Source organism: Mirounga angustirostris, unplaced genomic scaffold (assembly GCF_029215605.1).
Source record: "Mirounga angustirostris isolate CCGP_5_RB_7025 unplaced genomic scaffold, mMirAng1.0.hap1 SCAF_9, whole genome shotgun sequence".
Taxonomy (NCBI): domain Eukaryota; kingdom Metazoa; phylum Chordata; class Mammalia; order Carnivora; family Phocidae; genus Mirounga; species Mirounga angustirostris.
This window is the reverse complement of record NW_026991717.1, coordinates 34842037-34855187: the sequence shown is the minus strand read 5'-3', so window position 1 is coordinate 34855187 and position 13151 is coordinate 34842037. Positions and strand designations below refer to the sequence as shown.

Below are 13151 nucleotides of genomic sequence, written 5' to 3'. Positions count from 1 at the left end.
ATGGTAATGATTTCAGAGATTTGGTTCCATTATCTTTAAGGTCGAAGGAGTGAGATTTCAACTTTTAATTGTAGGTGCAAAACAGTGGAAGGAAGAAAATTAATAAGAAAGGTCTAAGCCTATTTAGAAAAAAGCGGTTAATAATTAAAAATAAGAAAACCTTGATATAGAACATAATAAGAAATGTGAATGGATAGAGAGACTAACTATTCCTGAATGGGAACACTCAGTACTGTAAAGAGGGGTCGCCTGGCTGGCTCAGTCTGTGGCGCATGAGATTCTTGATCTTAAGGTCATGATTTCAAGCCCCACTTTGGGTGTAGAGATTACTTAAAAAATAAAATCTTTTTAAAAAAATCTGTAAAGAGGATAAAAGAAGGTTCATGAGGTTCAACATATAATATCCTCAAGTATATTGCCTTATCATATACTTGAACACATTATAAAACACAGAAATTAAAACTATATGCTGAGTCAGGAAGAGACAGGGTTATGGGTGTTATAATACAGAATTCCGATATGAGGGAAGTGAAGTATGATAAAGGCCTAATTTTTTTTTAAGACTTTGTTTATTTATTTGAGAGAGAGCGAGAGCAAGAGAGAGCACATGAGCAGGCAGGAGTGGAAGAGGGAGAGAGAAGCAGGCTCCCCGCTGAGCAGGGAGCCCGATGCCGGGCTCAATCCCAGGACCCTGGGATCATGACCTGAGCTGAAGGCAGACGCTTAACTGACTGAGCCACCTAGGCACCCAATAAAGACCTAATGTTAAGGAAGTGGGGAGAGGAGAGACTTCCATTGCATTCAGATAATCAAAGATCCATTTGAAAAAAACAAAGCAAAACATTTTACATCTTGCTTTATGCCATATATACATAAATGCCTAAAGGATTAGAGACCTTTGCATAGAAAACACAATGTAGAAATACCAGAAAAGATAGATATTCTTGGGGTTGGTTAAGCCTTCATAAGCTAGACACAAAACTCAGAGACCTTATTGCTGAATGTAAAAACATAACATAATAAATTAAAAAGTTTTCTCCTGTTAAGGACATTGTAATAGTCAAGGTTCTCTAGAGAGCCAGAACCAATAGTATAGATGGGTGGATGGATGAGTAGATAGATAGATAGATAGATAATACATAGATGATGATAGATGATAGATAGATAGATAGATAGATAGATAGATAGATAGATAGATAGATAGATAGATAGATGATAGAAAAAAATTCATTATGACAAACTGGTTCACGTGAACGTAGAAGCGTAGAAGTCCCACAACCTACCAGTCACAAGCTGGAGACTCAAGAAAGCTGCTGGTGTAATTCAATCTGAGTCTTGAAGGCCTGAGAACCAGGGGAGCTGATGGTATAAATTCTGGCCCAAGGGCAGGAGAAGATGACATGAAATGTCCAGCTCAAGCAGTGAGGCAGGAAAGGGACAAATTCCTCCTTCCTCTGTTTGATGTTCTATTCAGGCCCTCAGTGAGTGAGTCCCATCTCCACTGGGGAGGGCCACCTGCTTTACTGGGCCCATCAATTAAAATGCTGACCCCATTCAGAAACACCCTCCCAGACACACCCAGAAATCATGTCTCATCTGGGCTCCCCATCATCCATACATTTGACACATAAAATTAGCCATCACAGACATCGTAACCCAAGTTGGAAGAGAAGAAAGGAAAAGAGAGGGACAATGAGCAACAATTGTGCGAAAAATGTGAAACATACCTTATTGGAATGTGATACAACCAATATAAGAAGAAAATGTCCAGCCGGGAGCCAGGAGGAAGAAATAGTGAGAGAAGTAGTACAAGCTCCTGCTTGTAACTGAGCGTAATCTTTTCAGAGAACTTTGGCAATATCGCTCAATATGTAAAGTATGTGATATCTTTGACTCAGTAACTCCACTTCTAGAAATGTATACTGAAGATAGGCTCCTGGGTGGCACAGTCGTTAAGCATCTGCCTTCTGCTCAGGTCATGATCCCAGGGTCCTGGGATCGAGCCCCGCATCGGTCTCCCTGCTCAGCTGGGAGCTTGCTTCTCCCTCTCCCACTCCCCCTGCTTGTGTTTACTCTTTCGCAGTCTCTCTCCCTGTGTCAAATAAATTTAAAAAATGATAAAGATAGACTCTCAAAATTGTACAGATATACATATACACGAAGAATAAGGCTCAGTAAATTGTGTAGAATTAATAAATGAAGGAATTGTAGAATTTCTTGTAACTCATAAAAATTAGAAACAATTATATTTCTTCCAGTAGAAGGAAATGGTTAATTATGTTACTGTACACAGGATAGAACTGACATCTTCAAAAGAATGTGGTAAAACTGTATGTTATGATACATAAATGTATTCAATATATTTGTAATATCAAAAAGCAAGCAGCTAAAATTATGTCAGTTATTTTCCAAGTTAATCTATAAATTCAAGCAATGTTAATCAAAATCTAGACAGGGCTTTTCATAGAAAATCAGACAGACTGTGTCTAACGTTTACAGCAGAGACCCAATAATAGCCAAGGTAATTTTGGAGGAAGGATGTTGGGAACAATGTTGGGAAATGTATCTTACCATGTATGAAGACATACTGCACAAGGATAGACAAACAAATGGAACAGAATAGAGTGCCCCAAAATAAATCTGAGCATGTTATGGTGCATGATACATGGTCAAGGTTAACATTATGAATCCGGGGAGGAAACATGAACATTCAGTGCATGGTGATGAGACGATTGTTTATCCATATAGGAAAAAAACAAATTGAATTCCTACTTGTCACCACACACATGCACATCAATTCCAGGTGAATTATAAATGTGAGGAGAAATTTTTTTAACTCTTAGAAGAGAATATGGGGAAATATATATATCAGTGTAGGGAAGGATTTTGTAAATGAGAAACACAAATACCAAACCACAAATGAAAATATTATAACATCTGTTATATTAAAAATACTATCTTTTTAACAAATAACACTGCAGCAAAGTGATGAGAAAAGCCACAGGCGTGGAGAAGATATTTGTAACACATCTAATGAATAAAGGATCAGGATCCATTGTATGTCAAGAATTTCCATGACTCATTTGTTTTAAGTTAACTAAATTAGCAAGTGGTCAAAAGATAGGAAAAGCAATTCATAGAAAAGGAAACTCAAATGGCAAATAATATGATGATCTGTTCAACCTCCTTTGGGGGTAAGGTCACATCCACCAGATCAGCAAAAAAATAAAACACGCAGCATAAGCAAAAGAAAGCAAAAGCATTCTGCACAACTGACAAAAGGATAAATTGTTGCACCCACTTGGGAGAGCAATCTGATGAGAGCCAGTAGATTTGCAGATACCTTATGACCCAGCAAGACCCAGAGAGAGCATGCGTAACAGCTGTTTAAAGGGGCAAAGTTTGCAGTCGTAAAAAATTGAAAACTGTCAGTAGAAAATGGATCAATAGGTTGTAGAATGTACGATGGAACACTATTCAGTAATGAAAATGAACTCCCTCGAGCATTCGTTAAACATGAACGAATCACACAAAGTCACCGTTGAGCAAGTTGCCAAGGAATATATACGATCTGCATCATTTCTTTCTTTCTTTTTTTTTTTTTTTTTTTTGAAGCTGAAATGCCACATAGTGATTAGGGTACCAGCATTTCCAGTTCAAGTATAAAGACAGGATTGGGGATACTAAACACCACGTGTGGGGCTTGATTCCTCAGGAGTGAGGAGAAAGGGGGAGGTGGTCATGGAGTGAACTCTGGGAATTGTGTATGTCGGTGAGCAGCGAGACCACAGTCCACTGAATTATATTCTCTCTACCTAACTCTGTTACCATGTTTAAAAGAAAAGAAGAAGAACGGAAGCTCTTGGCCCACCCTACACCTCCCGTAGGTATTAAAGCAGGACCAGGATGGAAAGCCATGTCTCGCGCCCTTTCTCCTCCCGCTGGTCCCGCCTGGCTCTGTGCTCAGAGAGTCTTTTCTGTTCTCTGTTGCTGCAGATGAAAACTGCAAGGACAGGTACTACAACTGCAACGTGGTGGTGCAGGCGCGACTCTGCGTCTACAATTACTACAAGACCGCCTGCTGCGCGTCCTGCACTCGCGGGGCCAGCAGGCACGCGGGCTTCCTGGGCAGCAGATAACACCCCCGCGCCGCAGCAGGAGGGCAGGTCCGGGAGGCGGGGAGCAGGGGGGCTGGCCGGCCGCTGCTCCGCCGGGGGCTCCCCCCTCCCCCCTCCCCCCGTGCTGCCAGCCGGCGTAGTCACCACCCCCGCCTTCGGGGAAGCGTCCCCGTGGTGCCCCGGAGCCAAGCCACGTCGTCCTTTAGCATCGCCATAAACCCATGATCCCTCCTTGGGAGCCCTGGCGCCTGGTGAGGTGCTCTCTGAAAGCCAAGCGGTGGGGAGGGGGGTGCTCGTAGCTCTCCGTCAGCTCCCGTGCTAGCACTTTCTAAGTCAGCGAGTCGGGCCCTCATGCGCGGCTGCCTTGTCCATGGTGCTTCTGGCCTTTTCAATACCGGGGTCCCTCGGAGAGTCGGAAGAGGTGGCTCCCACCCCAGAGCCCCACTAAGCCTTGCTGAGACACCTGCTTCCCACTGTTGTCTCAGCCCGTGGTGCCTATTTGCATACACTCAAAGACATGAGGCTTTTTCCTGCCTCGTGACACAAGTATCTCCTGTCAAAGAGGGCGTGATTATTTCGCAGGTGTATTCACAGATACTAGATCAGTGGCGGCGCACAAAGTCCCGGAATGGGAGGCAGGGACTGAATCATTATCCCCATTTTACTGACAAGGCAACTGAGACTCAACTTAAGGAATTGACCTGCCGGGTATATTCACCTGTTCGGTGGCAGAGTTGAGTCCGACCACACAGCTCGCCTGCCTGGAAGCCTTAGGTCTACAAGATGCAGCTTCATTTCAGACCAAGCGACTGAGAAATTTCCCACTCAGCAATCAAAGCCCAGCTCTAGAAGTCTTTCCTCTGGCCAGAGGTCAAGACAGCATCCGCGGCACTCAGTTGTTTCCCACATCTCTTTCTGTTTATCTCTTCCCCGACAAGGTCCCAGATCCTGGTTACAGGACTCTGTGCAGGTTTTGTTAAACCCCATCCTTAATGGAATTACCCCTGACACAAGGAAGCCACTGGGGTAGCAAGGTGATGCCTGAAATTCTGATTCCGTTCCCAAGGGGATATGTGCCCCCCAGGGAACTGCACACCAGGAGTTCTCCAGCCATGGTGCCTCTCGAGTCTGTGCCCTGGGCTCTCCCACGTCCGTAGCCACCTACCCTGGGCTGGTCACCACACCTCACCCGGTGGAATGTCTAACCAACCGGTCTCAGCATAAAACCTGTGTTTATATTAGAAAGAGTCTTCCTTTGGTTTTTCCAGTATGATTTATGGATTTGTTTGTGATTTCTCATCCCTCCCTCCCACTACGACTCACAACCTATATCCCACCATCCCAGACTCGAGCACTAAGATCTGCATTCATGCCACTAGCCAGGGAGAGAGAGAGAGGGGCCATGGGCTCCTTCAGTGACAGCCACAGCGGCTGGGTCGTCCCCAGTGCCCTTCACCTAACTCTGCATTTCCAGAGGCCTCAGGCTGCAAGGGGGATGCAGTGCGTATTGAAAGGTAAACGATCTGAGAAGTCAATTAAAATGAAAGAATATGTGTGTGCGTGTGTGTATACACACGCACGCACACACATATATATACAGACAGTTGACCCCTGAGCAATGTGGGGGTTCAGGGTGCCAACCACCCCCTGCAGAGTTGAAAATCCATGTATAACTTTTGATTCCCCAAAAAGGTCCTAACAGCCTGCTATTGACTGGAAGCCTTACCAAGGACATAATCAATCAACACATATTTTTATATATCATATGCATTATATACTATATTCTTACAATAAAGTAAGCTAGAGAAAAGAAAATGTCATTAAGAAAATCACAAGGAAAAGAAAATACATTTACAGTGCAAGAAAAAAAAATCTCTGTATAAGTGGACCCATGCAGTTCAAACCCACGTCGTTCAATTTGATGATCACTTGAAGCTTTTGGAAGGAGTAGCTCCAGCCCGATCTGACCCGCTGTGTTCGGTCCTCGCTACCCTTGGGCTTTCAGAAATTCTATCTGGCCTTTCCATGGGTGCTCTTGAAGCTGGAGAGCTAGGTTCTTGTCTCACGGAGTCGAAGAATGAATCTCTCAGACAAAGGGGAATGAGTAAAGCGATAGAGTTCTATTAAGCAAGGATACAGATAAAGCTCTGTGAGTGAGAGGGGTCCCGCCAGGGTTGTCAACGTGGGCCTCCACTGACAGTCTTTTGTTTAAAACTGACCAGGGAGCTTGTGGCCTTATCATTCTTGAGACGTCTTGGTTTGCGTAAGGACTTAGTGATAACATCTTTAATGGCTTACTTCTTGTTTAGGGTCTGGTTATTCTTCGTTGGTCACAGGTGACTGTCATAAAAAAAGAGCCCCCACCCCCACCCCGGACACCCAGGGCAGGGCAGTCTGGTGTGTTCCCTTATCTCTGGTTTCCTTACACCTCTGCATTTTGGGGATTTCTGTGAGCCTGATTCCGTAGCCCACTACCTATCTCTCCCTACCTAGCTCCTCCTGTCCCTTACTCGTTCTTCTCTTCTTGGAGAGCCCAGCCACCATTCTGCAAAAGTACAGCCATCTCTACTTCTTTGTACACAGGGTCACTTGTGCAATATGGCAGCCGGCAGAGACCCGCATTCCCATGCCCACCAAGCAAAAAAAAAAAGACCAGAGAAGCCAAACGGCTGGTTTCTGCCCTGTGCCCTCTCCCTCTCACCACCTACTTTTGCTTTTTGTCACAATAGAAGCGTTGCCACATTTGAAGGATTCCTTGGAGGAAGCTTTCTTTACGTGCTAGAGGGGGGACGAAGATCAGTGGGTGGGAGAGCAGAGAAACACAAATTTCAGCTCACACTGAGGGAAAACCTTCAAGCCATCCAGCCTGCCCAGTAGAGGTCTGGGCCACCCTTCCTGGGTGACGCTCTGTCCTAAAGGGGGTTTCTTCATCAAGCAGGAGGTGAACATCCTAGGTCCTTCCAACTCGGGTTTCTCATGACTGGCTGGCTCAATACTGGCTTGGCCTCTTTGACATCTCTTTGGTGTCCTGTGGCCCCCAAATATTACCTAACAGTTGTTTAAAAAGGACAGGGATCTTCCCATGAGAATGGCCATCCTGCCAATGGCAGAACTGAATCAGAGCAAAAGGGCTAGTGCCGCGTCTTTAGTGGGGAAAAGTACCCAAACTAAGGGTCTTTTTTCTCTTCCAACAAATAGTTGAGCTGTTCTTGGAATCCATTCATCTCTGGAAAGGTTATAAATTACTAGGACAGGTGTTTTAATGACTTATTTGTCTTCAAAATCCAGTTTTTGCTAATTTCCTGGTTTCTTATGCCAACATCTAAATGCCTTTGTCCTTCACACAACACTTCTGAGAAGGTCCCTCAGTGTTTCCAGTGATAAAGTTCCTGGAGAGGGTTGGAGGAAAGCTCACCTTCTGACAACTCTCTCCACAGAGATGCCTCTTTCTCCCTTCCTTGGCACCCCCTTATCTCACCCTTTCTTTGTCATGATCTGCCACCTCCTTCTCAGCCCCCCTCCATGTTCCCTTAACAGGCCACTTGCAGAGTTGAAAGTTACATTTTAATGCTGTTTTTCTTTTTTCTGTGTCCTGGATTGCCTCATTGCCTGCTCTGGGTTTAAAAATTAGATGAACTGAAGGTGTTACCTGTTTTTTCAGAAAAGTCAACAAAGCTCCAACAGAAAGAGCTGGCTGTTCTACTTTCGCTTATTGGAAAAAGAAAGTGTGCCCCTTGCAGCCCAGGCAAAGGTCATTCAGTGCGCTCCAGCCTCCCACCCTCGCTGGGACTCGCATATTCCCCCAGAGGAAGGGAATAGCCTAAGACACAGTAAAGAAAGCTTGTAACCCTGGCCACTAGATGGAGCCGGGAGTCCTCTGAGTACATTAACGGTGCATCTGCAGGCAGAGAGAAATCCAGATAATACTAGTACCTTCTTAAACCTTCTTGGTTCTCTCTCGTGTTTAAGACAGCCATTTTAGAATTTGCATATTGATTTCCTAATGTAGAAGGCATAAATATAAGTGGCAAAAAAGAAACATGGCTTTCCTTAAAACAGGCTGAAAAATCAAACCTGGAAGAACCTATCTCAGCCTGGCAGCTGGAGGCCAACATCTGACACTTACCATATAAAACGTCTTTACTGTGGCTCTGATGGGAAGTTGGACACCTTACTGATGAAAGTAGTGGATGACATGAAAGTGGTGACAGTGACAGGTTCAGGATCCAAAGAGATCAGGGAGACTAGACCAAAACCTGGATCTTAGGAATTCACCAGGAAGCAACATGCGTCTACCTTTGGAATTAAAACAAAAACAAAAACAAAACTATACAAATACGGGGTGGAGGAGATACAAGAGTTTCGGTTGACTAAGCTCAATGTGAGTCAAGGAAGTGGGATGGAAGCACTCCCTCCAAACCGCGCACAGACACACACATATGCACACACACACACAAAATGAGGCACTTAGACTACCTAAGGAGAAAACATTGGGGCGAGTCCTGCCACACTGTGGTTGTGAGTGCCAGAACCACACCTGAAGAGTATCGATGGTGTGTAGCATTCAGGTGAGCATGCCCAACCCTGAGGAGGGGTGCAGTCAGTTAGAAACGGTGGAGAGGACTTCATGAGAACGTTTAGCCTGGAGAAGAAGAGGTGGGGGGCAGCACTCTGAGATGGCCTAGCACTATGAGAGCAACCCTAAGGCCAGGAGGTAAAAGCTACAGGGAGACAGACTTTAGCTCCTACAGAAGAACAGACTTTCCACAAGTGAGAGCCCCCCAAAGGTAGAGGGCTCTCCCATCACTGGAGGTCTCAGCAGAGGCCCAATGGCCATTTGACAGGGGTGCTGGAGAAGGGAGTCAAGCGCCTAGCTGGGGCAATATGACTTCTAAGGTCCTTCTGAGTCTAGGCTTTGGTGACTCTGTCAGTAGAACAGCTTTGAGTGATTTGCCTCGTCTGGGCTACTTCCCATTTCTGTGTCCGCCATTTTGATCCCAGTGTTGCACCCCTCACCGGAGCTGAATGTGGCCTCATATCTCAGAACCACTAGCAACTTGGTCAGAGCTGCCCTGTCGGGTCCTGCTTTTTAGATGAGTAACCCAACATCCCGATGGCTAGTCCCCTGACCAAGGTCACACACTTTAATGGGTAGTACCTTGACTAGACTAAGACCCTCTAAATACCTTCTTTCTTTCTCAACTCACTTGCTTTGCTGCACCTTTACTGGAGCAAAATCATTCTCTCCACCCCGAGCCATCCCATACTCCTAGTTCTGTTCGGTGGGTAACAGAGTTCCATTGATGTGCTGAAGAAAAGTGCCCAAGAGAGAGTGGAAACTTCCAGCCAAGTTTCTTGGCATCTTCCTCTGCCTCGGTGAGAGAAAAGCCGTTCTGTTACATAAACTAATTTCCAGCTCCTTGACCCCCCAGGTCAGTTTGACAGAAGGATATACTTTGTTATAAGTTATTATTTTGTTCTTTGTAAATACAAGATGTTTATAGGAAATGTGTATTCTGAACTTTATGGGCAGAATGAGTCACTACACCAAAATAGTTCTATTATTTAGAATATGTTAATTTTAAAGGGACCTAATAGGTATTTATTTACATATACAATCCACATTTGTGTAAAATCATTTGATCCTACTAACCCAGCTTCCTGCAAAGTTGCGACACGACGTCCTAAGTTCATAGTTACGATTTAGTATACTGACTAGCCAAATTCTTTGGGTTTCAAGATCGAATATAAATTACTCTGCTTTTCGACTCGTTCAGGGGCTCTTACTCCTGGCCTTGTACCTGAAACAGGTCTGTGTGCATCGCCACCTTTCCATCGTAAATATTATGTTTGCTCATATAATCTGCCCTCCTCTCGTCATCCCCAGTTGGAGAAGGAAATATAAGGGTCTTTCTCATCCCTTCTCTTTGTCTTGCCTCCGTCGTAGAATCACCAACACTAAGTTGCTCGGGAGGCGTGGTCAGAGCAGTGGGTGAGTCAGGGGCCGCTGTCAGGGGCTCTGCTGGGACTGCTGGGGTGGGGGCTCTGGGTTGTCCTGTCACCTACACAGCGAGGAGCAAGGGACCCACTAAATACTCCACTGCCTCCATGTCACCCTTAGAGCGTTAAATTATTGTTTAAGCAGGTCGGGTGGGGGTAGAAGGTGAATTCTGTGAGTAAATGCAGTCTGTTTTCTCTTCAGCAAAAATGACAACTATTTTTGTGTATGACTAATTTATTTTTATGATTGTAAAAATACAATAAACTGGTTAAATGATCCGCTTTAACACGTCTGTGCTTTCTTGGCCCTTATTTCATTTCTACTCACATTGCTTCAAACGGCCCCCTCTAAAAAGAACCTCTAAAAAGAACCTTTAGAGGTCCGTTGGCTTGTCAGACTGGTTCTGAGCGCTCTGCCCAACGTGGGGCCACTTGGAGAACGCAGAACACCTTCCCTACGAAGGACGTTAGCCTTTAGGCTGCTTTAGCTTTACCTGGTCCTCAATCTGGGCTGTATGTTAGAATCACCTGAGGAGCTTAAGATAAGCTGTTCAGGTGTGTGCACCACCCCCAGGAATGCACTCTTACAGATATTTCCTTAAACCTCCCCAGGAGGCAGGAAAGTTGGGACCCACTGCACCCATTCATTGTGGCCCCAGTCTCTTCAACCGAATAAAACTTCTTCCAACTCCCCTTGGGCCGGTTTCACCTTGGTCTTGAGTTTAGCCAAGTGTTTGACAAAATCTTTCAGGCTCTCTTGGTGCCTAATAAAGTGAGGCATGACTTAGGTCCTCGTGTCCACTGAAAGCCATCCTGCACTGGAGACAGTCTCGGGTGGAGTCTGTCCTTGACTCCGTCCCGCGCAGTGTTCCATCAGTAACTCTCAGAAACTCATTATTGTGCCTACAGTGGGCTTCCCGGCCCTCCCACCCACCTTCCCTGCCTGGAAAATCTCCACACAGTCTCGTTTGTTTTTGATTGTGGTAAAATTCCCTTAACCTAAAATTCACTATTTTAACCATTTTGAAGTGTACCTTGCAGTGGTATTTAGTGCATCCACAGCATGTGCAGCTAACGCTGGAACATTCTCAGGACCCCCAAAGTCCATTCTTTCTTCAACACCCAAATCAGGGCTGAGGGTTCTTACCAAATCTTCATAGCAGACCTAGCAAGCTGTAACGTTATCCCCTTCTGGAAACAGAGCATTGAGATGCAGAGTCTCCAGCGAAGCCTTGGTGGCTCGAGGACTCTACAGTTGGCTCCCCATCGAGACAGGCCTGTGTCTCTCCCAGCTCCATCTCTGCGGGGCCTGGCATGTTCTATGGTCCCAGCATCTGTTAGTTCCAGTCTCTTTCTCCACATCAATTCTGATCAATGGACATAACTGCACAAGCACTGAACGGCGTGCTTAGCTTGTTGGTGAAAAAGTGCAACGCTGTGTAGCTTACTCAGGCTCCCTCTGACCGATATGATCGTAGGCTGCATTTGAAGATACACAGCTGCCCCCAAGAGAGAGACAGCAAGCCTGCTCTGTTCTAGGGGTCAGACCCAAGCTGCAACCCTCGGTCTCCCAATTTTAGGCACCACACATCATACAAGTTCATCCACCATCAGGAAAGAGTCCAGAGGATGGTGGCCAGGAAGGGGGTGGGAGGGATCTGGAGAGGAAACTGTCTTCAACCATCTCCAGATATCTCAGGGACAGCCAGGGACAGACAAGAAACTGGACACCTCCAGCATATCAGCAGAGAGAAGGGACAGGGAGTCAGACTTGCTTCCCATAATAGAGACGCTTAACTGGGAAAAGACATTTCAACAGACAGTGAGATACTCAAAAAAGAGTAATCAGCAAAGGAAATTTTAAATATGGACTGTATTTAAGATGATGCAATCGAATCCATGTAAAACTTCTCGGAGGTGATGGCAGCGTTTGGTCAAGCAGGAGTACGTGTCTACTGCAGTATTTAGGGATGAAGGTCACAACGCCTGCAATGCACTTTCATGTAGGTCAGTAAAATTTGTGCGTGCACACGTGTGGAGAGAGAGAATACGTGCAAATAAAGTAAAACACACTTTGGTATTAGTGAACGGTATGTGGTGTTCATTATACTTTTCCAAGGTTTGAAATTTTCTAAAGTAAAAAGGGGGTGCAGATAAAGAACAAAAAGAGGATAAGGAGAAGAACTCACATTTCGGCAAAGTTTTTCACATTTGTCTAATGATTGGGGCACCTGGGTGACTCAGTCAGTTAAGCATCCAACTCTTTTTTTTTTTTTTTAAGATTTTATTTATTTATTTGAGACAGAGAGAATGAGAGAGAGCACATGAGAGGGGGGAGGGTCGGAGGGAGAAGCAGACTCCCTGCTGAGCAGGGAGCCCGATGCGGGACTCGATCCAGGGACTCCAGGATCATGACCTGAGCCGAAGGCAGTTGCTTAACCAACTGAGCCACCCAGGCGCCCAAGCGTCCAACTGTTGATTTCAGCTCAGGTCTGATCTAAAGGTCATGAGTTCCAGGCCCACGTGGAACCCCCTTAAACATTTTTTTTGTTTAATGATAAGAATCACCTGGAGTGCTCATTCAGCCCTCCCCACCACAGGTGTGTGCCTCCCCCAGAGGAGAGCACAGCGGTCTGTACGGCTAGCCCATGCCCCAAGTGATCCTTACCATCACTAAGGCTGGGAAACCCCAATTTATTGAGCACCTGCTTTGTGCCAAGCATTATCCAGGTCCTTTACGTAATTCAACTTAATCTTCACAGCAACACGTATGCGGCAAGCACTTCATTTTGTGATCATTTTGTGGATAAATAAATTGGGATTCAAAGAGAATAAGTACCCTGACCAAAGACATGGCTATCCAGTGGCAGGGGCTGTCTTGGGTTTCCCTGAAGCCTCGTTGTGTACTGGGACTTTTTGTTCGTTTAAGTGATGTCGGGACCCCCACCCCCAGATATTCCAGTTGTTTGGGGTGGGGACCAGGCACTGGTGGTTTTAAAGCATTCCCAAGAAATTGTAGCCAGGACCGAGAAC

The 13151-nt window shown here is 45.5% G+C and overlaps 1 protein-coding gene across 5 annotated transcripts in view; it reads left to right on the top strand.

Annotated features, from left to right (window-relative positions):
* Positions 1–10405, top strand: part of THSD4 (thrombospondin type 1 domain containing 4) — a 580925-nt gene extending 570520 nt beyond the window's left edge. For 4 of the 5 annotated variants that reach the window (XM_064570218.1, XM_064570219.1, XM_064570220.1 and 1 more), the window contains one exon: positions 3997–10405. In XM_064570218.1, the coding sequence (XP_064426288.1) occupies positions 3997–4139 (143 nt within the window). In that variant the 3' untranslated portion in view covers positions 4140–10405. Of the gene's footprint in view, positions 1–3840; positions 3967–3996 lie in introns of those variants that run through there. The other variant, XM_064570221.1, reaches the window with a different exon arrangement.
* The last annotated feature ends 2746 nt before the right edge of the window (positions 10406–13151 follow it).